At 39.7% G+C, this 27,604-nt stretch overlaps 1 protein-coding gene across 1 annotated transcript in view; it reads left to right on the forward strand.

Annotated features, from left to right (window-relative positions):
- Positions 3,395-27,604, forward strand: part of CAPN7 (calpain 7) — a 51,191-nt gene continuing 26,981 nt past the window's right edge. The window contains 9 exon segments of the mRNA NM_001097443.1: positions 3,395-3,500; positions 6,239-6,347; positions 11,568-11,725; positions 13,226-13,293; positions 15,754-15,954; positions 17,917-18,003; positions 22,216-22,342; positions 23,323-23,408; positions 25,304-25,397. Of these exon segments, the coding sequence (NP_001090912.1) occupies positions 3,399-3,500; positions 6,239-6,347; positions 11,568-11,725; positions 13,226-13,293; positions 15,754-15,954; positions 17,917-18,003; positions 22,216-22,342; positions 23,323-23,408; positions 25,304-25,397 (1,032 nt within the window). The 5' untranslated portion in view covers positions 3,395-3,398.

A 27,604-nucleotide genomic window follows, 5' to 3' on the forward strand; every position in this document is an offset into this window, starting at 1 on the left:
TTACCACTATTACTACTATTACCACTATTACTATTACTATTACTACTACTCTGTTTCTACCTACTGTGGCCCAGAGCAGTGCTATTTCCATAAGCCTCTGCAAGTCCAGATTTCACAAGGATGCTTTGCTGCTTCTGCCTGTGAAGCCATATGTAGGAAGGAAGCCAGGGATTCACAACAGCCTGGGATTCCTGAGCAGGATGTGACCAGTTTTCTCAAGCTCACCTCTCTCTCAGGGTGTCTTCTAGCTCTCTGGGGTGTGGAGCTCTCATGCTGTAGGATGAGGGAATTTTATTTTTTTTATTTTTATTTATTTATTTATTTATTTTAGGATGAGGGAATTTTAATCAAGACACTCTGAGTGCTTAACATGGGACAAATTCTGCCAGGGTAAATGTCACAGACCTGGCGGACCAGGTAGAGGCTATATATCCCGGTAAACATTCTCTGCAGGTAGCTGTCATGAAGCTCCACCACCTCACTTTCAGGTTTTTCTGGATAATCTATGATTGCCAGATATAAAGTCAATATATACATATTAACACTATTTCTATACACTAACACAAACAAGAGGAAATTGAAACTAAATAACACCATTTATTTTATTTTGTTCTATTTCATTTATTCATTTATTTATTTAGTCTTTTGTCCTTTTAGGGCCACACCCACGGCATATGGAGGTTCCCAGGCTAGGGGTCTAATCAGAGCTGTAGCTGCTGGCCTATGCCAGAGCCACAGCAATGCCAGATCCAAACCAAGTCTTCAACCTATACCACAGTTCATAGCCATGCCGGATCCTTAACCCACTGAGCAAGGCCAGGGATGGAACCCACAACCTCATGGTTTCTAGTTGGATTCGTTTCCGCTGCACCACGAAGGGAACTCCAAATAAGTAACACCATTTAAAATAGCATCAGAAGTAAGAAATGCTTATAAATCTGTCAAAAGATGGATGTGTAAGACCTGTGCCCTATAAAACCTTGCTGAGAGCAATAAGAGAAGCCCTCAATACATGACAAGGTTTACCATGTTCATGGAAGTCTCAGTGTTTTTAAAGACTGTAGTTAACTTTGAAGCTTTAACTTGCTTTTCCCAGACTTATCTCACTCTCTTTCATTTATCTTTGTATCTTCAATGTTTTGCTCTGTGCCTGGCACCAAGTAGGCATTCAGTGATCAGCAAATAAGTGAACAAGGAATAAGGGAATAAATGAGAAGGTATAGGGAGGGATCACAAATCCAGGGAGAGCTAGAAAAACCCCCTTCAAGAGGAGATAGGAATTCTACAAGCTGAGACGAAAGGGGGAACAGTAGACACAGAAGCCCTCTTCTGAGTGAGCAAAACTGCATTCGTCTGCTGTAGCTTGGGGATCAGTTCCTGCAAATATCTTGGGAACACACCCTGAGCTCCAGTTCTAAGGAAACTTCTATTCTGTGTTAAGGAATTTTTACTTCATTCTTTAGAATCAAGATAGGGGAGGGTGTATTGAGTATATTTAGCAGGGGAGTGACTCACTCAACATTTTGAAATATTTATTCAACACCTGCTCTGGACCAAAGCTTGGGCTTAATTCTGGGTTTAAACTGATAGAGACAGAAACCATCCCTGCTTCAGTTATTAAACTGTAGCAGCTAATAATGGGAAGCAGGCAGAGTCAAATTCTCCATCTGTGCGCTTTACAACCATCCAATGAGATAGTTATTAACTTCACCAAATGTGAAGGAACAGTTATGGAAATTGCGTCCCATTTAAATGCAAGCCAACTGACTAAAAAATTTTTATTGAGGTATAATGAAGGAAAATTAGAAGTATGCGTTTAAAATGTACGGTGTAATAATAGGTCTTAACAAATGCATGTGTTTTTGGCATCACCTTCAAGACACAATACATTTCCATCGCCTCCAAAGAAATAAGAAATGCTTATAAATCTGTCAAAAGATTCTCTTATCCGTTACCAAACATTGATGTGATTTTGTCACTGGATGAGTCCCCTGAGAGTGGGCTCTTGTTCAACACTAATAAATCAATTGTCCGAGGAGACGCATGACTGACAAAGCAAAAGACTGTTGAAAAGGGGCACTTCAGCAGAGAGCAGCAGGTAACAGAAACCAGGAGAACTACTCTGCCTTGTGGCACACACTCTCCGGTTTTTGTGGTAGCAGGCGGGGGCATCAGATTTCCAGATTGTCTTTGGCCAGTCACCTTGCTCCTGCCTTCCTTTGTTCTGATCAAAGCCCTTCCTGATGGCTTATGCATCTCTTAGTCAAGGTAGTTTCCAGCATGAGTGTTTCCAGGAGGTTAGCAAGACATATAAACTGGAGTCTCCTGCCCTTCTTGGCCCCTCCTGAGCTTCCTCCAGGTTGGTTTTAGGCCCTTCACTGGTTTTGTGTTCTTTTGAAGCATCCTGATGTGGGAGACTTAAGCAAAGGTGTTACATCCTGTGTGGGAGACTTGAGCCGAGGTGCTACTACGGTGCTAGCCAGGGCAGGCGGTTTGGGTCCATGGTTCCCTAACAGCTTCACACGTTATTGATTAGATTCATCTTTTCTGGTGTTTCTTATAAACATAGTCACAGTTGTACTCTCTCATCTTAACATACAGTGAATTTCGAGTTTTGTCAATATTGTGGTGTCTCTCACTAGTTTATTTTTATTATTGCTGAATACAGAGTTTTAAAGAGAAAGACCATTAGCCAAGTAATCACCTAATTGAGTATTACAACAGCATTGTTAACCTAAGGATAAGTACACATTGTTATTACACAATTCAATCAGTACTATAACCTCGGAAAGTTATACAGGGTTAAAATTGAATTTGCGGCTATAAACTTATTAAAGAGTATCGCATAAGAATCCTATGTCCTTACTGTATTTCCCTAATTTTTAAAAAAGCAGCCCAGAAGATGGGAAGAGCTCTCCGGCACCGGGGGGGGGGGGGGGGGGGGTGGGGAGGCGGGAGTGGGTAGAGCCCCGTAAGGCGCATGCGCCCCTCCTCCCTAATCTGGCCAGCAACAGCCTCGCAGGGCACTACCACCTGCGTGTAGAGGGCGGAGGCAGCGTCCGCTCGGACGTGGCACCGGTTGCGTCGGTCCAATCCTGGGCGCAGTGGCGGTCACGTGCACTCGGCCCCGCGGAGGCCGGGCCCCGCCCACCGCCCCCGGCGCCCTGGCTTCACGGACTCGCCTTACCCGGCCGGCCGCGCTTGCGCAGTGCGACCGGTGGGCGGGGCGGGGAATGCGGCGGCCGTGGAGTCAGGCTGCCCGCCGGCTGGGAGCCGGGTCTGTGCTGAGGGGCCGGCCGCTGTCCTTCCTCAGCCGCCGGAAGTGAGCTCCAGCATTTCTGCGCGGCCCGGGCCTCGCCTGGGCAGCAGGCGGCGGAGGACCTCGCCGCGGGGCCGCCATGGACGCGGCGGCGCTGGAACGGGATGCTGTGCAGTTCGCGCGGCTGGCGGTGCAGCGCGACCACGAAGGCCGCTACTCAGAGGCGGTGTTTTACTACAAGGTGGGCTGGGGGCGGGCCCAGGTGCTGCCTGATGGGCTTCGCATCGCATCGCCGCTCCCGCTGTCCTTCGGGGGTGGGGGACGGTGGCCCCGCTGAGAGGCCAGGCCTGTCCCCGCCCCCGCCCCGGAGTCCTCCTCTTGGGCTTGGTAGCCTCTCCAGGGTCGGGTCCGTCCTGAAGGCGAGGCTGAGCTGTCAGCTCACTGGGTCTCACTGTCTTGGATGTACTCGGAGACAGTGCGTGCTCAGACGGACTCAGAAAGTCAATTAAAAAGAATAAAGCATCGGATATCCTAGCGTTTGACCTGTATCTTTGTTTTTCTACGCCTATGTGTCTACACACCTTTAAAAAAACCCCAAATCGTACTGTTTATACTGTTTTAATCTTTTCATTGAAACTTTTAAAAAGTTATGAATTTTTTTAAGATTCATAATATTACCTTGTTAGTGGATGCATTCTGTAGCTGTGTCTTGGTGTATTTACAAACTCTTCCGGTCATTTTATGTTCATTTATGAACATTTATATTTTGATCTTCAGCGTCATAATATCCTTATACTCATGCTTTACATGTTTCTTTGATATTTCATTTGGATAATTATTGGGGCCAGAATTATTAAAGACTAGGCGCTTCACAGTCCACTCTTTGCTCCCTAATCCTGAGGATTTGCAAACACAACTGTCTCGCTGCCGTCTTGCCCTGCGCCTCCCTGCTGAGGTAGCTGTATCTTCTTGATATTACTACCTTTTCTTTTAGAAGCAATGTCGACTGATTATACAGTAGTAGTAAATTTTTCCTATAAACGTATATGCTGTCATTAACGTGTGGTTTTTTTTCAGGTTAATATTTAATTGCCTTTATAATCTATATTTAGAGACTTGATGTGTTTTAGAATCATTCCTTTTGGACTTTTTGTTGACAATTTCATTAGAGTGGTATTTAAAAAGTAAAACTCTGTTTTAGTTTTGTGCAATAACTGACCAATGTTTGTAGGTGAAAATAGTGCCATTTGAAATAGCTAAGGCAAAAGAAAATACTGTGCAGTGTGCCTCTTGTTTTGCTGTAAGATTTGCTTGTTACTATGAAGAATTTCTTTTCCTTGAGAGTCAGAAAAGTGGTTGTGCTTGTAGGAGCTGTTTATGTAAACTATCAGATATTTAGTGTTTTCTGTCTTCATACTCTTCTAAAAGGGGTTCTTTAATTGTTAGTCACTTTCAAGTATAAATGAAATGAGTAAAATAAAGTTGATGCCAACAGTTTTAAAAATTGGCTGTAATATTTACATATAAGGTTATATTTTCCTCCCTCCCCTGAGATATCTGAATTACTGAAATCTGAGGAAAACGTATTTTTTCTATCCCCAATTTCAATTTGGACCAAAACTGTACTCTTCTTATTGATTTTGTAGTTTGAAGGAAACAACTCCAGCTCTAATAACTGGATCAGTGGGTGGCTTCTTTGGATCCAGATAATCAGGCATGAGGTTCTTTGAAGTACACATGCTAAGGTTACTGCAGAGAAGGTGGTAGTACCTGGGAAAGTCTCTCTGTGGACTTTCTGTGTGGTAGCATTGGTCACCCTCTCAGAATGCTGATGGTGAGAATGAAGGCATTTCCTCACTAGCCACAGCCTAACTGGCTGAAGAAGTTATGGAATAGTGGCAAGACAAATCCAGATTTTCTTAATTAAAGTGTTTATTTTATACAACTGAAATCTACCATACAGTGTGTCCCCCCTTGACAATATTTTCTGTAGAGGAAAAGATTTTCTTTCCACTGTGAGATAACCTTTAAAATCTTTTTTATTGGAGTTCCTGTTGTGGCGCGGTGGTTAACGAATCCGACTAGGAACCATGAGGTTGCGGGTTCGGTCCCTGCCCTTGCTCAGTGGGTTAACGATCCGGCGTTGCCGTGAGCTGTGGTGTAGGTTGCAGACGCGGCTCAGTTCCTGCGTTGCTGTGGCTCTGGCGTAGGCCGGAGGCTACAGCTCCAATTCAACCCCTAGCCTGGGAACCTCCATATGCCGCAGGAACGGCCCAAGAAATAGCTAAAAAAAAGACAAAAAAAAAAAAAATCTTTTTTATTGATACTTAGTTTTATTGATTATTATCTGTTCTGATGCATTCAAGACTCAGTTCACTTTTTTGGGGTGTATAATTTCGAGTCTGACCTGTTGCATAAATAAAAAAGAAAAGGAGTTCCTGTTAAGAATCTTACTAGTATCCATGAGGATGCAGGTTAGATCCCTGGCCTCACTCAGGGGGTTAAAGGATCCGGCGTTGCCTCGAGTTGTGGTGTAGGTCACAGACATGGCTTGGATCTGGCATTGCTGTGGTTGTGATATAGGCCAGCAGCTCCAGCTCCAGTTAGAACCCTGGCCTGGGAACTTCCGTATGCTGCAGGTGCAGCCCTAAAAAGACAAAAAAAAAAAAAAAAGAGAGAGAGAGAAAAAAACATATAAACCACAGCTATTCTAAGAAAATGTTTACAATGACCTTCTTCTGTTTGACTTCATACATTTTCAACAGTAGGAGAAAATTGAGAATATTCAGAACCGAGAAAAGGTATTGAAGGATTCTATAACTCATTTACTTTATCAAAATATTACTGCTATCTTAAAGACATTCTTGTTTTGTCATTCGTAGAAAGCAGTAGTGAGTTAAGAAAGTGTTAAAAAAAATTCAAATTATAATTCATCTGTTAGATTCCCTTGAATTCTTTTTTTTTTTTTTTAATTTTTAGGAAGCTGCACAAGCTTTAATTTATGCTGAGATGGCAGGATCAAGCCTAGAACACATTCAAGAAAAAATAAATGAATATCTGGAAAGAGTGCAGGCTCTACATTCAGCAGGTTGGTAAAGGACTTCACTGTATCACTGTATTTTTTTTTTCCTCTCTCCCATCACATCTTACTTTTCCCACATATTCTCTTTCTTTTTTATTTTCATCTTTGATTCTTGATCCTTACTCTCTTGCTGCTCATTCCTCTTTGGATAGTCACATTTTAAAAAATCATCATATGGAAATAAGTGATACGTCTGTGAAGAGGAGCCTTAGAGGTGATAGAGGCCAGCCTCCTAATTTCCCAGCAGATGACGATGAGTTATCTACCTTCTAACCGTGTATCTTGGGCAGCGTCCGGATTAGGACCCTGGTTCAAGTCTGCTTTTAAATATCTGTCACATGCCCTCTCCTGCTATTAAAATTAAATGACTCCTCCTCTTTAGTGTCTAAAGACTTTAGCAGTGGGTTCACAGTCTTTACTGTATCATTATCCTCAACCTTCAGACCTTAGCTAAACTCTTTTTTAAAATGGTATCTTGGAAAAGCAACATGTAAGTAGAGTCCTGGAACAACTTGTATTTATTTTTGTAAACAGTGTGGCAAATGGCTGTGAAACAAGTACACAGGCTATGTGATTGCTGTTCTCTTAGAGGTAAATGGCTCCTGGTAAAATCTGCTGTTCACATGGGTAGAAAAGAAAATGACCATCTACTGACACTTTGTTTTAGAAAAGTGTTCATGTCACTAAGGGCTCTTTTTAACCCCTTTTTTGTTGTGGCAGTATAATAAAGCCACAAGCTTAGGGGAGGCTTTACTTTCTGTTTTTTTTTTTTTTTTTTTTTTTTTTTTTGTCTTTTGTCTTTTTAGGGCCGCACCCATGGCATATGGAGGTTCCCAGGCTAGGGGTCGAATTGGAGCTACCTACAGCTACTGGCCTGTGCCACAGCAACACAGGATCCGAGCCATGTCTGCGACTTACACTACTCACGGCAATGCCGGATCCTTAACCCACTGAACGAGGCCAGGGATCGAACCTGCCACCTCATGGTAACTAGCCGGGTTCGTTAACCACTGAGCCACAACAAGAACTCCAGGGGAGGCTTTACTTTTCACCACTCATTTTGAGGACATATGAGCAGTTTCAAGCTCATAGTTAGGATAAAGTTGATTTGATCATTGGATTTCTTGTTAGGACCATCTCCTTACAGACATGGTAGTTTCATTTAAAACAGTGTGCAGAAATGGCATGCATTGAAAAGTGGTCTGCCTGTGCACCAGGACCTCATGTAGTGCAAAGTTACACTGATTCATGTATTCAGAATGCCATGTAATTCAAAGGCACTTCATCTTCCCAGCTAAGTAAATGAAGTTCTTAAATTTATAAAATGTGGTATTTATATCAGGCACAGAATGAGCTCTAATCTCTTGGAGCGTGAACACTTGCCAGTGAAACAGAAGTTCAAAAAGGATTTCTAAGCATAGTAAACCTTGGAATTCCCATCTTGGCTCAGTGGAAATGAACCTGACTAGTATCCATGAGGACACAGATTCAGTCTCTGGCCTTGTTCAGTGGCTTAAGGATCCAGCGTTGCTGTGAGCTGTGGTGCAGGTCGCAGACGCAGCTCGGGTCTGGCACTGCTGTGACTGTGGCTGTGGCGTAGGCCAGAGGTTACAGCTCTCATTTGACCCCTAGCCTGGGAACCTCCATATGCCATGGTATGGCCCTGAAAAGACTTCAAATAAGTAAATAAATACATAAAGCATAATATACCTTAAATGTTTTGTCAGCTTTTTGACTTATTTTGTTCAAGAAGTAGAATGTAATCTGGTGAATTAAATGGTTTACTTAAATATCGTATTATCATTTCAAGCAGAAGAGTCCTTTATCAAATAAAAATCAAATTTTTTATCAAATAAAAAGAACCCCAGTTCTTTTTTTTTTTTTTGCTTTTTAGGGCTGCACCTGCAACATATGGAAGTTCCCAGGCTAGGGGTCCAATCCGAGGTGCAGCTGCAGGCCACAGCCATAGCAACTCGAGATCTGAGCCACATCTGCAGCCGGTACCACAGCTCGCAGAAATGCCGGATCCTTAACCCACTGATCAAGGCCAGGGATCCAGCCTGCATCCTCATGGATACTAGTCGGGCTCGTTACTGCTGACCCATGGCAGGAACTCCCCAAAACCCCAGCTTTTAAAATATGAAATCTGCTGACAGTCAGGTGATTTGAGAGATGGGTTGACTTTTGGTTTAGGGAAAGGTAACCCAGCTTGAAATTCTCCAGTGTAGTTTAAAAAAACTCAAGACTCAGAATTAAAAGATCCGAGTTGAGGAAGTTCCCATCGTGGCTCAGCAGTTAACAAATCTCACTGGCATCCATGAGGATGTGGGTTTGCTCCCTGCCTTTGCTCAGTGGGTTAAGGATCTGGCATTGCCGTGAGCTGTGGTGTAGGTCACAGACGCGGCTTGGATCTGATGTGGCTGGGGCTGTGGCACAGGCTGGCAGCTATAGCTCTGATTCGACCCTTAGTCTGGGAACCTCCATACGCCATGGGTGCAGCCATAAAAAAGCAAAAATAAATAAATAAATAAATAAAAGATCTAAGTTGAGTTCCTGCCCTTCTACTTTTAGCTATGAAACTTGAGGCTAGATAGTCATTCTCAACTAGAATCGATTTTTGCCCTTCGGGAGACATTTAACAATGCCTGGAGAGATTTCTGATTTTTTATGCCAGGGGGTGCAGTATGCTGCTAGCATCGGGTTGGATAGAGAGCAAAGATAGTGCTACAGGGAAGAGCCTACAGTGCATAGGATTGTCCACAGCAAAAAATTACCCGGCTGAAAACGTGAGTGGTGCCAAGGCTGAGAAACCTTGAGCTAGACAGTTTAACATTTATTCTATAAATGGATTTAGTACATACTTTAGTGTGTTACTGAGGGTTGTAGTTTTTAAAAGATTAAACTCAATTTTGAGACAATTTAAAGCTTTTAAAAATAACACTTTTATTGAGATATATTTCACATACCATAAAATACACCTTTTTATAGTGTACACTTCAGTGGTTTTTAGTATATTCCCAGAGTCGTGCAACTATCACCACTCTCTAATTTCGGAATATTTTTGTCACCCTAAAAGAAACCTCTTATTTAGTCACTCCCTATTCTCCCCACCCCCTGGGCCCTAGCAACCACTAATCTATTTTCTGTCTCCACGGATTTGTCTATTATGGATAGTTCAGGTGAATGGAATCATCCAGTATGTGGCCTTTTGTGTCTGGCTTCTTTTATTTAGCATAATGTGTTCAGAGTTTTTCCATGTTGTAGCATATATCAGTGCTTCATTTCTTTTTATGGTTAAATAATATACTGTTGTATTAATATACCGCCTTTTATTTATCCATTCATCAGTTGATGGACAGTGGCTTGGTTCCAGTTTTTGGCTTTTATGAATAACGCTCTTCTGAACACTTGTTCATAAGTTTGGGTGTGGACATATATTTTCAGTTCTCTTAGATATAAACCCAGAAGTAGAATTGCTAGGTCATAGGGTAGCTTAATATCTAACTTTTTGAGGAACTGCTAAACTGTTTTCCAAAGTGGCTATGTGATTTTATAGTTCTACCAGCAATATATGAGGGTCCCATTTCCTTCACATCCGTATCAACAGTTGTTATTTTCTGTCTTTTTTATTTCAGCCACCCTAGTGGGTGTAAACTGGTGTCTCATTGTGAATTTGTTGTGCAGTTCCTTGATGGCTGATGATGTTGAACATCTTTCATGTGCCAGTTGGCCCTTTGAATACCTGTCTGCTCTGGCAAAATGGCTATACGGATCCTTTGCTCTTTGTATAAGTCAGGTTCTGCAGAGAAACAGAACCATTGGGGTGTACATAAAGAGGTTTATTATGAGGAATTGGCTCATGTAATTATGGAGGCTAAGAAGTCCTACTATCCACCTTCTGCAAGCTGGAGCCCTGGGAAAGCCGGTGGTGTGGTTCACTCCAGGTCCAAAGGCCTGAGACCTGGGTTGCTGATGTGAGTTCCAGTCCGAGGGCAAGAGAAAACCAGTGTATCAGCTTGAGCAGTCCTGCAGTGAGGGCAGATTCTCCTTCCCCTTCTGCCTGTTGCTCAGTTCAGGCCAACAGTGGATTAGATGATGCTCACCCACACCGGGGAGGGCTGTCCACTTTCAGCACCAATGCAAATGCCAGTCTTATTCAGAAACATCCTCACAGACTACCCAGAAGTCTTGTTTAGCCAAAAAGCTGGGTAACCTGTGGACTAGTCACATCAACACAAGTTGATGACATCATCAGTCCTCACCCCTGTTTTAAATTGGGCTTGTCTATCAGACACAACCTAGAATAGATTTACAAGGAGATCCTGCTGAATAGCATTGAGAACTATGTCTAGATACTCATGTTGCAACAGAAGAAAGGGTGGGGGAAAAACTGTAATTGCAATGTATACATGTAAGGATAACCTGACCCCCTTGCTGTACAGTGGGAAAATAAAAAAAATAAATAAATAAAATAAATAAATTGGGCTTGTCTTTTTATTAGATGCAGGTCCTTCGTGGGTATGTATCTTTATGTTAGGGACAAACCCTTATTTCAGGAGTTCTCATTGTGTTGCAGTGGAAACGGATCCGACTAGGAACCATGAGGTTGTGGGTTTGATGTTTGGCTTCACTCAGTGGGTTAAGGATCTGGTGTTGCTATGAAGTGTGGTGTAGGTCACAGATGCAGCTTGGACCTGGCGTTGCTGTGGCTCTGGCATAGGCCAGCAGCTGTAGTTTCAATTCGACCCCTAGCCTGGGAACCTCCATGCCACAGGTGTGGCCCTAAAAAGACGGAAGACAAAAAACAAAACAAAACACGCATATTTCAAAGAGCAGTAAAAGTATATGATCGCTTATTCTGGATCCAGATGAATAGGAAACAGCATGAATTTTATCATCAAGGTCTAGTATATTATAACTATTATCTGTACTGAAAAAAATTTTTAATTACTTTGAAACATAATTGAGTTTCTTTAGATTTATTATTTTCCACTTTTTTTTTTGTGGGAAGGGTGTGTGAGAGGAGGACTCCTATGTTTTTTAAATAAAGAAAGTGCTGATAGGGACAAAAATTTAGGGAAAAAATTTTTAAAGGATTTTTGCTAAGCTTTTTAAATGAAGGATTATAGAGTTTTGATAAAGAATGTAGTAAAATGGTTATGTTGTTCCCTGTGATACATGTATATGTGTAATAATTTCTTTGGTGTGACTCTTTTTCTATCCCAGTTCAGTCAAAGAGTGCGGATCCTTTGAAATCAAAACATCAGTTGGACTTAGAACGGGCTCATTTCCTTGTTACGCAAGCTTTTGACGAAGATGAAAAAGGGAATGTTGAAGATGCTATAGAATTGTATACAGAAGCTGTAGATCTCTGTCTGAAAACTGTATGTATAACAGCTACAAGTTACATTTGGTGGAATTGTACTAAGAAATTTCTCCCCTTACTAGTGAATTTCACTTAATTCTTTAAAGAAAACAAACCGTCCTATTATTACAAATGAAACTAAGTTACTCCTCCTTAAAAGATAATGAAGGAGTTCCCGTTGTGGCTCAGTGGTAATGAATCCGACCAGTATGCATGAGGATGCATGTTCCATCCCTGGCCTCAATCAGTGGGTTAAGGATCCAGCGTTGCCATGAGCTGTGGTGTATGTAGGTCACAGATCAGACTCGGATCCTGCATTTCTGTAGCTGTGGTGCAGGCCAGCAGCTGCAGCTCTGATTCGACCCCTAGCCTGAAAACCTCCATATGCCGTGGGTGAGGCCCTAAAAGAAAGCAAAAAAAAAAAAAAAAAAAAAAAAAAAAAAAAAAAAAAAGATAGTGAATAGTAGAAATGAGTAATGGATTTTAACATCTTGTTCAAAATTTGGCAGTATTGAGATCAAGTCATTAGGCAATTGTTTTTTAAATTACAGGTGCCATTTTTTTAACCTTTTTATACCCATATAACTAAAGTAAATTTATTACAGGAAGAATTCACCATCACAAATCTATGAATTTAAAATAAACATCCCCGTTTTTGGTTTTATACACTTAGAACCGAGCTAATGGTTTGGGAGAGCTTTATTAATGCAGTATAAAGTCTGTGTGTGGAGTAGTCTTTACTGCCTCCTGAGGAGCTCCAAGAAGCATCTAGTGTTTGAGAGCAGCTCATTTGGCAGGTGGACGTGGTGACATGGGCAAGAGTGGTATTCTCAGTACATCGATCAGAGTACTGGCTCTCTGTTCAAGGTCTTTTGTTCAGAGGAACATCTAGCTTCATGTATGTAGGTAACTGAGCCTGCGGGTAGATGCTAGTCTGTTTTTATTTTGTTTAGTTATATAAATTTCAGTGTACAGCATTATTCCACATCCGTATACACTTCAAAGTGGTCACCACCACAGCCTAGTTACCTTCCATCGCTGTACAGTTGCCCTCTTCACCCACTTTGCCCATCCCCCCAACCCCCTTCCCCTCTGGAAGCCACTCCTCTGTTCTGTCTCTCTGAGTTTGTTTTTGTGTTATTGTTTGTTTATTTGTTTTGTCTTTTAGGTTCCACATATGAGTGAAATCCTGTGGTACCTGTCTTTCTCCTCCTGACTATGTCACTTAGTACAGTAGCCCTACTCTCCCCAGGTTCCTGATGCCCAGCCTTATGTGGCACTGTGATTGTATGGTTGTGATCCAGTTATCACCTGCCCACATTTATTGGTTTTAGACTTTACCTTAGTAACGAGCGCTCAGCACAGTTTGAAATGTTACCTTGAAGGACGAAAATAAAATGTCTTGGTTGATTCTCTCATAATTTTAAGAAGTGTAATGTACATTGTAAATTCTTCTTGCTTAGAATTATCATGAGTGAAGCACATTAATAATTGTACCTTGGAATGTCTTTCTTTCAAGTCTTATGAAACTGCTGATAAAACTCTGCAAAATAAACTGAAACAGTTGGCTCGACAAGCACTAGACAGGTGAGTTTTGGTCCCTTGAGTTCTTATCCTTGGATAGCAGTGTGCCGTGTCACTTCACTGAAACAGGTTTATCTGCATGTGAGGTGGAGTTCGTGGTAACAAACCTGGGATCCAGACAAGTCTGCCTTCTTTCTCCAAGTAAATTTGTTCCTCTCTTGTTCCCTGCTGCTTTTCCACATGTCACTTTGGCTCATTAGATGGTAAACTACTCAGGGGAGCAGAGGAGTTTCACCTGTGTCCTCATCCCTGCTTGAAACTCAAAAAACAAGTCAGTCAAGAATCATTTTATTTAGTTTTTGCTGTGTCTAAAACAAAAATGAGGAGTTCCCATGGCTCAGTGGTTAATGAACCCAACTAATATCCATGAGGACACGGGTTCAATCCCTGGCCTCACTCAGGGGTTAAGGATCTGGCATTGCTGTGGCTGTGGCATAGGCTGGCAGCTGTAGCTCCAATTCGACCCCTAGCCTGGCAACCTCCATATGCTGTGGATGCAGCCCTAAAAGACAAGACAAAAAATAAATAAATTAATTTAAAAAAATGAATATGGCATTTGAAATGGAAGGCTTCCCTTCCGTTGTGTAGTTTCAGACTTCCAAAGAGGAGAATTTCCAGTGAGCCTTCCAGTGCTACTACTGGAAATGGAGAAATTGAGAGTGAGCCACCATGTACATACTCCAGGTCGTGCATGTGTGTGGCTCCCTCCATGCATCGCTCTTTAATAAGGCATGCCCTCTCTGTTCTTTTTTTTTTTTTTTGGTGTTTTTAGGGCCACACTCATGGCATATGGAGGTTTACTTGCTAGGGTTTGAATTGGAGCTGTAGCTGCTGGCCTGCAGCACAGCCATAGCAGTGCCAGATCCAAGCCACGTCTGTGACCTATACCACAGCTCATGGTCACGCTGGATCCTTAACCCACTGAATGAGGCCAGGGATTGAACCCACATCCTCATGAATACCAGCTGGGTTCCTTACTGCTGAGCCACAGGGGAACTCCTCCTTTCTATTTAAAATTGAATCTCCTCCAGTACTTTCATTCTGCTTACTCTGTTCTAATGTTCTTTCCTAAAACTCCTATTACTTTCTAAGGTATATGAGATTTACCAGTGTATCAAATTTGTTACTAATGTCTGTGTTCCTTCCAGCCCCCCAAACACAAGCTCTGTGAGGGCAGAGAATTTTGTCTTTGTTCGGTGCTTTATCCAGGTACCTAGCAGAGCGCCAGACACACAGAAGGTCCTCTCTAGGTGTTTGTTGAAAGAATGAATGGATTTGCACCAGAGAATTATACCTCTTGTATAGACGAAGCGTTACAAAGGAAAAGGGTGGAAATGACATTTACAGTTGTAGCATGAATTAGTAAAACATCTCCTTTCGAGGTTCAGACTAGGTAGCTGTGCTACCCCAGCCCTTCTTTTTTTATTGAGGTGTAACTGTTCTCCTCCTTTTCATTACCATCATCTAGCCTTTAGTTTGTTTCTCCACATTAAGGAAGATGTGGGCCCTTGACGTATAGTTGTCTTCTGCATTTTGACTTCTTTCACCAGTCAGAAGCATAGGTGGCTTTCATTACATATGTGGGTAACCCATCTAGTATCTCTGAGTTGCATCCTCAGCACAGGGGCATCAGTCAGTCATGGGCACCTTTGAGGATCTGTTCAAAAGAATGGATACACTCTCTAGGAAAAAGGTACATAACATTTATTTATTTATTTATTTTGCATGTAGTTTCAGAGCATTTGCAAGACTCCTAAGTCTCATATATGAACCTCAGGTTAACGACTTCTGTGTTTGGAAGTCCAAATTCCTTTAAATATCAAGTGATGCCTTCTATGATCTAATCCCTGCCACTGGCCTCACCTCCTGCTGCTTCTCTTTGCACTGTTCACAGGGGCTCCCTCCATTCTTTTGAAATTCCCTTTGCTCACTGCTGCTTCACATGTCTGCATGTGTGCACATCTTTTGCTGTACTTTGAACCCTTCTCCACTCCCCAGGTGAATTCTTCTGGACTCTTAACATCAATTCATAAAAATGTTCGCAGACTCATTATTTTTCCAGTGTTAAGTCAGTAACTTCTGCTGTGCATTTGCCCATGTGGGATTCTTCCAGCCTCTGTCACTTTTGATGCAGTTGTCTTTCTTTCCCCACAAAACTAGGAGCACCTTGAGAGTAGGGGTTCTTCCATACATTCTTGTATCCTCCTTACCTTACTTTCTATCTGACATGCTACAAATGTTCAATTAATGTTGTCAGTGGAATATTACTTGCAAAAAATAATATATATTCACCTTACTTTTGGGAATAGCTTGAGTAGTGAATTGTTGACTAGTATGTAAGAATTTTATATACTGATATTATATTAGGGATGCTCGACTGGTTCTTGAGATAAATTTTGTGTTCTGGAAAACTTTAATGTGAGAAAAACTAGAATGGTTTTTCTGTACCTCTCTCTGTTACAGAGCGGAAGCATTGAGTGAGCCTTTAACAAAGCCATTATGCAAAGTCAAGGCAACGAATATTAAACCAAAGCCACCTCCAACAAGAACACATTTTCCTCTAGGAACTAATCCCTTCCAGGAAAGACCTCAGCCGTTTATAAGTCCACAGTCATGTGATGCACAAGGACAGAGATATACAGCAGAAGAAATAGAAGTTCTCAGGTAAATCAGTTTAGGATTCATTGTAATGAACAAGTTTGTTAACATAATCAGTGCTCTAAATATTATTCTTGTTAGGCTTGCTGAGTTGTAGTTACACCTTTGTTATAGTGTGTCATGCTATTATGTAATTATAAATTATTTTGTCATAGTCACAACTTGGAATAGTTGAAATTTGTTCTAATATACCTTCATAGTCACATTTCCATTAGACATAGTTTTATCTGAAAATCCTAGCATTCTTCAAAATTGAATAGTAAAAGTTATGGGGCAAAGTAGAGCTGTGGCAGACTGTTCATCATCTCTGCCACCTTATGACCAGAGCTCTAACGGGGAAAAAAATGTTACCTTGAAGTAGCAGTCTAGGCCAGAGGCAGCAAAGGGCAGTCTTAAACTCTGAATGGTTTTTTACATTTCTTTAAAGAGATGTAAAAAAGAAAATAGAAGAGGCCCAGAATATGTGACAGAGACCTCACTGCAAAGCCAAAACTTATATACTGTCTGGCCCCTGACAGAAAAGGTTTGCCAGCCTCTGGGCTGGGAAGCCAGCTCAGTGTCTGGAAGCAGCCTCAGGGGATATTATAAATACAGAACCCCAGAGGCCGTGGAAATCCTTGACTGCATTTTTGAGCCAGTGTGGCCGCTTTTCCCTTGGGCTCTAGCCTGCTCAGAGCTATGCACTTAGTGAAGTTGGCAGAGGGGTTCCTTCCTTTGTGGCAGCCATTTGAATACATTTTTCTCTCTTTTCCAGCTGAAGATTTTAATTTTACTCCTACTAATTTGGTCCTCTTTGCCTAAGAAAAAAATGCGTATGAACCAATACAACACAAAGCAGGACAGAAAGGGTGGTTTTGACCCGAGAGACATTAACATTTAACAGTCTGGCTACTTAAGCATCCCCATGCTCCCTGCTGCACACATTTGAAATTCCACACCACAGTTAGAACGACTTTGTATTTCTGCCTAACAAGATGTAGCTATCCTTCATGTAAGTACAAAGCTGTCATCGTTCCAGAATAAGGTTACACACAGCTGTCCTTCACCTGCTGTATTAATTTGTCTTCAAATTCAGTTACACTGAGTATTGTTACCTAGAGACTGAATTATGAAGTCAGCCCCCAACTCCTTCTAAATAAAACGAAGGAAAGAAACAGAAAGAGGGGTTCCCGTCGTGGCGCAGTGGTTAACGAATCCAACCAGGAACCATGAGGTTTCAGGTTCGATCCCTGGCCTCGCTCAGTGGGTTAAGGATCCAGCGTTGCTGTGAGCTGTGGTGTAGACAAGGCTCGGATCCTGCCCTTCTGTGGCTCTGGCATAGGCCAGCGGCTACATCTCCGATTAGACCCCTAGCCTGGAAACCAACATATGCTGCGGGTGCGGCCCTCAAAAAGACAAGACAAAAAAAAAAAAAAAAGGAAAGAAACAGAAAGAAATAGCTAATATATGCAAATACACAAAATAAAAAGAGAATGTGCAAAGCTTCTACAAACCACATTTCTTTAATTTGTTAAGAGGCCATAATTGTTATCTGTGCAGCTTCCTTCTTTACTACCTGGTCCTTATTCTCATAACCAAAAAATATAAAGAACGTATTTCTCAGAATTATAAATGTCATGTTTTTTAAAGCTCCAAATAACTAAACAACTACTTTCTCTCTTGGGCCTAGGATCCAGTTTGCTTTGTGTCCTGTGGCACTTTCAGTACCTCTAGCATAGGCCTACCTTGAGATGGTTTTTTTGTTGTAAAGGATGTTAGTCTTAAAAGAATAACTGAATTGAATTGGATCAGTTATTTTCTAGTATTCAAGCGCTTTGTGAAAATTTTGTTTAAATAAAGTTATCAACATTACATAAGATTGTCAGTTTTATTACAGTACCATACATTGCCATTTTAAGGAGTTTAAATAATATTGGTAATTAAGGCCAACTTCAACATTTACTTTAGTTTTTTCCTTTTGTTTTAAAGAACAACATCAAAAATAAATGGTATAGAATATGTTCCTTTCATGAATATTGATCTGCGGGAACGTTTTGCCTATCCAATGCCTTTCTGGTAAGTAAGCACAATCGCAATTTTTACTTTCAAGATTGTTTTAATTTTTCAGTATGTTACCTTATCCTCTGAAGTCCAACTAAATTCATAGCCTTGAAATGAACATTTGTAATAAAATTTGATTGGAAAAGAGGCATGGCTATGGGAAGGCCATGGGGAAATGTTGAGAGAGTGCCTCTGGGCAGTTTCCCGGCCATGGGATGTGTGGGTCCCCTTTTGCCTGACGTTACACTCACAGTGTGTCCCACTGTACTTGGCACAAGTCGATGAATGTTTGTCCATTTGGTGTTGGATCACAGCAGAAGTGCAAGTCAGCAGAGGCACTGAATGGAAAGGGGAGGAAAATGACAATATATGGTTCCTTACTAAGAAAATTCAATTCTAGGAAGGGTTCATTATGCTACCCATAAAAAATAAGTCTGAATAATATAGGGGAAATGCTACAACATAGTAAATTTTAAAAGAAAGTTACATCCAAATTTTATTTTTCTTTTCTCATTTTTTATAGATCTACAGAAAAAATGATGATAAGTTATACAGCAAAATGTTTATAGTGGTTTTCTCTAAGCAGCAAAACGTGATTTACTTTTTAAAACATTTTTATTTTGCAGAATTTCTACAATGAGCATGTTCTGTATATTATCAAAAAACATCAGAGAGTTGAATGCTTATTATGTACAGAATATATAAAGGCTCTATAAAGAACAAAAGAGCTGCTCTCTCATTTCAGGTGTTTTACTCTTCTTAGATTGGTCCAAGTTAGACATGTCAGGGCCCAAAAGTTATAAGGTTTTCACTCAGGCAACCATGTGATGCTGGTGACAATTGGGATCTAAGAAATGTTTCTATCAAAGAAACTTAGAGCACTGACATTAAGGACACAGAGTCCAGAGCCAAGCACATCACAGAGTGTCATTTCCTGTGTGATCTTGCAAGGTTTTAATCTGTTTCAGATTTTAAAATAAAAATAGAATCCCTCTCAGGGTGTTAATATGAATATTAAATGAGTTGATAAAATATAAAGCGCTTACAAAGGTTCTTATTATATAGCAAGCACCATATAGTAAGAATTAACTGGTTTTGTTTTTGTTTTTGTTTTGTCTTTTTGTCTTTTCTAGGGCCGCTCCCACAGCATATGGAGGTTCCCAGGCTAGGGGTCTAATTGGAGCTATAGCCACTGGCCTGCACCAGAGCCACAGCAATGCAGGATCTGAGCCTCGTCTGCGACCTACACCACAGCTCACGGCAACACCAGATCCTTAACCCACTGAGCAAGGCCAGGGATCGAACCCGCAACCTCATCGTTCCTAGTCGGATTCGTTAACCACTGCGCCACGATGGGAACTCCAAGAATTAACTGTTAAAAATAATTATTTTGTTAAATACTAAATTATATTACATAATTTGGCTGTACATTTCAAATACTTTAAAAATGTTTATACCCCTTTGACTGGTGATTTCTCCTCAGGAAACCAATTCTGGAAAGTATTTATTTACAGATGTAGTCAAAAATTTATGTAAAAGCTATTTATCAGTATTGTTATAATTATGAAAATATGAGTCAGTTATTCTAGGATGCTCGTAAATGTTTACATCCAAGTGGAGGTATAAACTTGTAGTTTCAATCTTTGTGTAACAGATTAAGATAGATCATATTTTTAGTGCTCATACAGCAGAATGTCCCTAAGAAGAATTTTGTAGAGCTAGTGCCTACAAATTCTCTACAAGAATTTTGTAGAGCCTCTGGCAGGTGCTTAGTGAATACTTACTGAGTTAATTAAATTTGAAGTAAAAAGAAGAGTAAAATTATTCTAATGGGTGAGACTTTTCCTTTTTTTGTTTTCTGGATTATTTTACAGTGAGAATAATCAGAAGAAAAAGTAACAGTAAACATTTTACAATTCACAGCAAAAGGCTCCACAATTCATGAATCTTTGGTTAGAAAGGTTAAATTTTTTTCTTTTCTGGTCATGCATTATAATAAATATTATATTTATAGAATATTAAACATTTTTAAAGTTCTAAGAAAAAGCATTGAATTTGGTAATTTAGTGGAGACTTTTAAAAAATATTAAAGAATATTGGGTTTACTGAATTATGGTTCACATGGCAAGTTAAAAAATAACTGTAATCCAGTTACAGATTTGAATCAGCCGTATTTTTTCTCTTCAGAATTTTGTAATGGTAGTCTATAAATTCTTCTAGCTTCACTCAGCTGTCTGTTTACACTCAGCTCCTGATATTACACAGGTACCAAAATGTTGCCTAAAACATGAGTAGTTCTAAAGGTAGTTCTTTAATCTCTAAAGGTTTAGAGATTTCATCCAGTGAAAAAAGCCAGTACTTGAACTAGAAGTTTTCAGATCACACCTGACCATAAAACTCTTTCTCCTAATATCTATGAATATTCTTTTTTTAAAAAATGTTATATTTGTTTCAGTTTGCATATCATGTACCATATATTATCCTAGAAATCTTTTGAAACCCAAAGATTTGTTACCCTTGCTCTAGAAAATCTTTGAGAAAAGGTAGATTTTTAAAAATGTGTGCTATACATCAGTTTTAGAACAATATTACCCAGTCTGTCCCATACACACTGTGAGTAGATGGTGGTGGATAAGAATGATGGATGTATGAGTTCCCGTTGTGGCACAGCGAAAACAAATCCAACTAGTAAGCATGAGGTTGCGGGTTTGATCCCTGGCCTTGCTCAGTGGGTTAAGGATCCTCTGTTGCCATGAGCTGTGGTGTAGGTTGCAGACATCACTCGAATCTGGTGTTGCTGTGACTGTGGCTGGCAGCTAAAGCTCTGATTCAGCCCCTAGCCTGGGAACCTCCATATGCTGTGGGTGCGGCCCTAAAAGCAAAAAAAAAATAAAAAAGGAATGATGGGTGTGGCCTCAGAGAACTATATTCAGATATCCTTCCTGCCACAGCTCTACAGCTGTCACAAGTTATATTATTAATCACTTAAAATCTTTTCCAGTGGAGTTCCCGTCATGGCTCAGTGGTTGGCGAATCTGACTAGGAACCAGAAGGTTGCAGGTTCGATCCCTGGCCTTGCTCAGTGGATTGGGGATCAGGCGTTGCCGTGAGCTGTGGTGTAGGTCGCAGATGCAGCTCCGATCCTGTGTTGCTGTGGCTCTGGCGTAGGCCGGTGGCTACAGCTCCAATTTGACCCCTAGCCTGGGAGCCTCCATATGCCATGGGAGCAGCCCCAGAAATGGCAAAAAGACAAAAAAAAAAAAAATCTTTTGCAAAAATATTGCTTTAATAGAGTTGTTCTGAAGGTTAAACGAAAAATACATGTGAAAACTTTTGTATGATGCCTGGCATGTGATTATTTATTTATTTATTTATTTGTCTTTTCTAGAGCCGCACCCACAGCATATGGAGGTTCCCAGGCTAGGGGTCAAATTGGAGCTATAGCTGCTGGCCTAAGCCACAGCCACAGCAACACAGGATCTGAGCCTTGTCTGTGATCTACACCACAGCTCACGGCAATGCTGGATCCTTAACCCACTGAGTGAGGCCAGGGATCAAACCCTCAACCTCATGGTTCCTAGTCGGGTTTGTTAACCACTGTACCACGACAGAAACACCTGGTATGTGATTTTTACTCAGAAATTAGGTGCAGAGAAGACTTTGTCAAGAGCCAGCATAAAGATCTGTAGCCTTCTTTGTCCTTTTGAATGAATCAAATTGTATTGTTAATGGCTCTGTTTTATTGAAACTGAATTTCTTGAATATAACCCATGCTAAATTAAACTTTTACAGTGTATTCTTTTTTTTTTTTTTGTCTTTTTGTCTTTTTAGAGCCGCACCCCTGGCATATGGAGGTTTCCAGGCTGGGGGTCTAATCCGAGCTATTGCTACCGGCCTACGCCACAGCCACAGCAATGCCAGATCTGAGCCGCATCTGCAACCTACACCACAGCTCACAGCAATGCTGGATCCTTAACCCACTGAGCGAGGCCAGGGATTGAACCCGCAACCTCATGGTACATTTTTTTAATTGAGGAAGATGATCAGATTGACTGGATTCAAGCTTCAATGTAAAGAGAGACCAGAGAGATTTTATAGGACTGCATATGTACAGCTATAACCACTATACCAAAAAACCAATTTTCTTGGAAATTTAATTTTGCTTTTGAGACATCTTTTGAAATTAATTTTATTATTATTATTGTATAATTTTTATTATCATCTCAGTGATAGATGTGGCAAGCTACCATTATCACCTAAACAGAAAGCTATGTTTTCTAAGTGGGTGCGACCAGAAGATCTGACCAACAATCCTACGATGATTTATACTGTGTCCAGTTTCAGCATAAAGCAGGTAAACATATATTTTAAATGAAAAGCTAACATTTTTAAAGTAATTTATATGTAGATTTGACTTTTTTCTTAGATTTTTTTATTATGTATTCAGATAGTATATTTGGAAAAAATATTCTGAACACTTAAACTTACTGAGATGTAACTTTTAAACAATTACAAATTTCTATATACACTCCATTTATTAAAATGTGCTTGCAGATGAGAAAGTTGAGAATCTGAATTTTAACTGTTAAGAGAACAGATAGAGGAGTTCCTGGTGTGGCACAGTGGGTTAAGAATCCAATGGCAGTAGCTCAGGTAGCTGCAGAGGTGTGGGTTCAATCCCTGGCCCGGTGCAGTGGGTTAAATGATCCAGCATCGCTGCAGCTATGGCTTGGATTCAGTCCCTGGCCTGAGAACTTCCATATGTTGCAAGTGCAAACATTACAAAAAAAAAAAAAAAAAAAAAAAAGGTAGATTAGACGTAAAACAGAAAGATATTGTTTAGAGGCAAAACAATTCTATGGCTTTATTGCAAACTTTATTAATTACATTTTAGCATTGAAGGCACAGATGTTTTCCACATTAGTTAACACTAATTCAAGACTCTTTTGATGTGCATATGCATTTTAATTGGCCATATTATAATAACCAACTTTTTGAAAATGCTTTTAATTTTTTTTCATTAAAGAGAGTGTGATTCAGTGAGTATGCTTTTATCCATGTAGGAATACATCATTCATTGTTTAATCTAAATTAACTTCAATGAAATACTTTGTTTTTTTTAGGATTTATTTGAACAAAATAGGTGTTATTGGCATTGTGACACTTGTATTTATTGTTTTCCTATCCATGAGATTCTTAAGAGATTTAGCATAAATCTCTTCCTAGTCAAGGGATTTAGTGTAAGAAGTCAGGCTCTAGGTAGAATACTTAAAATATTGTAGTAATGTTGAAATTACATGAATGAATGAATATATTAATAAATTCTTTTAACAGACAATAGTGTCAGATTGTTCCTTTGTGGCATCACTGGCTATCAGTGCAGCTTATGAAAGACGATTTAATAAGAAGTTGATTACCAGGTAAAATTTTATATTTGTCCCTTTAGCCCTTTTCATATAATTGTCTCTTAGCTGGAAATTAAAAACTTAGGCTTTATCTGCACAGAAAGTGAGGAGGGCACATAACTTAGAATATCGTAGCCCTTGTGTGTCAAGCAGATGGTTTGTGAATATGAAAAGATTTGCTAGGACAGTTAAAAAACATGCACATGTAGTTAGAATAATATATATGAGATACATATGTTTTGAAATAAATGAAATTGACCAAATTAAAATCACATCATACTTATAATTGCACTGTAGTATGTGGTAGCCACTAGCCACATGTGGATATTGAACACTTGAAATGACGTAGTCTGAAATCAGATAGGCTCTAAATATAAAATGTATCAGATTTTAAATAGCAAAAAAAAAAAGTCTATTGGAAAATATCTCAAATTTTTATATTTATTACAGGTTGAAATCATAATATTTTTACATATATTGAGTAAAATGAAACTTTTATGTAAAATACATGTAATGTAAAATAACATTTCTCTTGGCTAGAACTGCTTTAGCATATGCTGAAATGTTACTGAAATACTTTTTTTTCAATTTTTAAAAGTTTTATTAGCTTAAAAATCATTCACTATAAAAAAAAAAAAAAACCATTATGGTTTTTGTACAACTTTTCCTAAGGGGGTTTTGTGTGTTGAGTCCTGAAAAAACAAAAGTGAATTAGGTACTGGCCTTAGTTTCAAGCTATTTGCCATCTTGGATAAACAGACTGTGTAAGTAAATCATATGCAATTTGTGAAAGAAAATTAATATGATAGTTTCTGCAAGTATCTTGTGCTAAGTAAAGAATTGTGCTAATTTTGTCACTGTCAGAGTTATAATTAGTCACCTTAGTTGTGGTTAATTGAAAGGGGCTTCCCTTTATGTCTTAGGGCCAATAGTAGGTTTACTTCACTTCACTTTCACTTCACTTCTACTTCACTTCACCTTGCTTCACTTTACTTTTTAATTCACTTCACTTCAGTTTACCTTTCATCCTCACTTCACTTCATCTTTGCCACGCTTCACTTCACTTTGCTTCACTTCATTTTCACTTTCCTTTTACTTAGCATCATTTCACTTCTCTTACCTCCTTACACTTCACTTTTACTTCACTTCCATCTCACTTCACTTCACTTCACTTCAATTTGCTTTACATGTTCTTAGTCTTTTTAGGTTCGCACCTGCAGCATATGGAGGTTCCCAGGCTAGGGGTCTGATTGGAGTTGTACCCACCAGGCTATGCCACAGCCACAGCAATGCCAGATGCGAGCTTTGTCCATGACCTACACCATACCTCATGGCAACACCAGATCCTTAACCCACTGAGCAATGCCAGGGGTCAAACCTTCAACTTCATGGTTCCTAGTCGGATTCATTTCCTGTGCGCCATGATGGGAATTCCGGTTATTTTAACTGACTTAAAATATACTTACTTACTAGAAAATTTATTAGGGTATAAAATTAAAAACTTAGTGTTTTTCAGAATATTGTGAAATTTATGCCTGCTATATGATGTCATAAGATACATTCTTCATTTATTTATCTTGAATATGCCCTTTGGCTAGGGTAAAATTCTTTTTTTTTACTTTTTGTCTTTCTAGGGCCACAGCCACAGCAATGCCAGATCCTTATGCTACTGAGCGAGGCCAGGGATCGAACCCATGTCCTCATGGATGCTAGTCGGGTTTGTTAGCTGCTGAGCCACAACAGGAACTCCTAAAATTCTTTTTCTATTATAGACCTCTTAAAGAAGAATATTCTTAGGTTTCTTTTTATAAAATTGCTAAGATAATAGCCTAAATAAAATATACTATTCTGCATAGTAGTTTATATTGAATATTAATGTTGGCTTTTCAATATTTCTTTCCTTACTAAAGCATCATTTACCCTCAGAATAAGGATGGTGAGCCAGAGTACAATCCATGTGGAAAGTATATGGTAAAACTTCACCTCAATGGTGTCCCTAGAAAGGTGAGTAATGTCTCCCTCCATTCCAGACCCTTCTCTCTCTCTTCCCCACTTTTGAATCCTGAGTGAAATCATTAAGAAACGTTTTTTGTGTAAACATTTAAAAAGTCAGCTTAGCTGATTTTTGACTCTGTGATATTATACATATAACTACCAATAACATCATCAATAATAATTAAAAGTAAAAATCATGATAAGCATAAAATCTTTTAAAAAATGGGTTTGAGAAAATTTATAGAAGATTCCAAGAAGTAACACTGAGCTAATGATTGCTAACGCTTAAAATGCATTTTAATCTGATGATTAATTACCTTTTTGATTGAAAGAATATTAGACTGGAGTTCCCGTTGTGGCGCAGTGGTTAACGAATCCGACTAGGGACCATGAGGTTGCAGGTTCGATCCCTGGCCTTGCTCAGTGCGTTAAGGATCTGGCGTTGCCGTGAGCTGTGGTGTAGGTTGCAGATGTGGCTCAGATCCTGCATTGCTGTGGCTCTGGTGTAGGCTGGCAGCTACAGCTCCGATTAGACCCCTAGCCTGGGAACCTCTATATGCCGCGGAAGCGGCCCAAGAAATGGCAAAAAGACCAAAAAAAAAAAAGAATATTAGACCAACCAGGTCTGTTAGGTTAGAACAATTTATGTATGTGTAATCATAAATTGAGATGAAAGACACTTTAATATTGTTTTCCTTTGTGAAATACATACATAGTCTTAAATTGCACTACTTTATAATTTCTTTAAGGATTCTGAACCACGTTGTAAAGGCCTTGAATTGTTAGGCTTCTCTAGCTTCTGCTGACTGCTGGTGGTCCATGGATCAATATCAGCATCACCTGGGAATTTGTTAGAATTGCAAAATTTTAGGCCACATCCTGGACCTACTGAATCAAAATAGGCATTTAAAGGAGAGCCCTTAGTGATTCCAGTGTAAGAAGCCAAAAAGACGCTGAGTAGCTGAAAAATAATTAGACTTTGATGTGTACAGTCTCACCTGGAGCACCTGCAGAATGGATTGCTGGGTCCCACCCCCAGAGTGCCTGGTTCACTGGGTCTGTGGAGGAGCCAGAATTTGCACATCTAACGGGTTCCTAGTTTAGGATGATGCTGTTGCCTGAGAGCACCCTTTCAGAACCACCACTCTAGCTAATTTCTTAAAAACTAAACGCAGTGACTGAGAATGGTTTTTCTGAATTTTGAGTTTTTGATAACCTCTTGTTTAAAGACTATTTCAGAATGCACTTGCATATTGTTAACATTAGATCAAAATTCTTTTCTTTTTGTTTCCCAAATCACTCTTTAATGTGAATTTGAAACCATATCTTTGTGGTGATTACTTCTATGTTATAGAAGTGTACCTCTATAATATAGAAATCTATATTATGTAAATGTATTTTTAATCATAATATTTTACAACTGAACATAGCATGAGCCCTTTTGCAGGTTTATGTTAATAGTGTTATTTACCTTAATAGTCAGGATCTTTTGTAATTATTTTAGATATAACATTCCTGTCTAGAATCCCTAATAATTTTGCTGGTAGATCTGTAACATTTAACCAGTTGGCTCAAAGTTAATTCCTGACAGATTAGTTTGTAAACTTGAAGAAAGACATCACATAACATTTTGTAATTGAGCAGATTCTAGAAATGTGAATAGGCATAGCATGCCTTTTATTTTTTATCAAGATTACATTTATTTTTGTTTTTTTTTTAATTTCCCAATGAATTTTATTACATTTATAGTTGTGCAGCGATCATCACAACCAAATTTTATAACACTTCCATCCCAAACCCTCAGTGTATCCCCTCACCCCCCAGCCTGTCTCCGTTGGAAACCATAAGTTTTTCAGTCTGTAAGTCAGCATCTATTCTGCAAAGAAGTTCATTGTGTCCTTTTCTTTAGATTCCACATGTAAGCATTAGCCTTTGATGTTGGTGTCTCATTGTCTGACCGACTTCACTTAGCATGATAACTTCTAGGTCCATCCATGTTACTGCTAATGCTGTTATTTCTTTCCTTTTAATGGCTGAATGATATTCTTTTGTGTATATGTACCACATCTTTATCCACTCCTCTGTCAATGGACATTTAGATTGTTTCCATGTCTTGGCTATTGTGTATAGTGCTGCAATGAATATTGAAGTACATGTGTCTTTTTGAGTCATGGTTTTCTCTAGATAGATGCCCAGGAGTGGGATTGCTAAATCCA

Source organism: Sus scrofa, chromosome 13, assembly GCF_000003025.6.
Source record: "Sus scrofa isolate TJ Tabasco breed Duroc chromosome 13, Sscrofa11.1, whole genome shotgun sequence".
Classification (NCBI taxonomy): Eukaryota; Metazoa; Chordata; class Mammalia; order Artiodactyla; family Suidae; genus Sus; species Sus scrofa.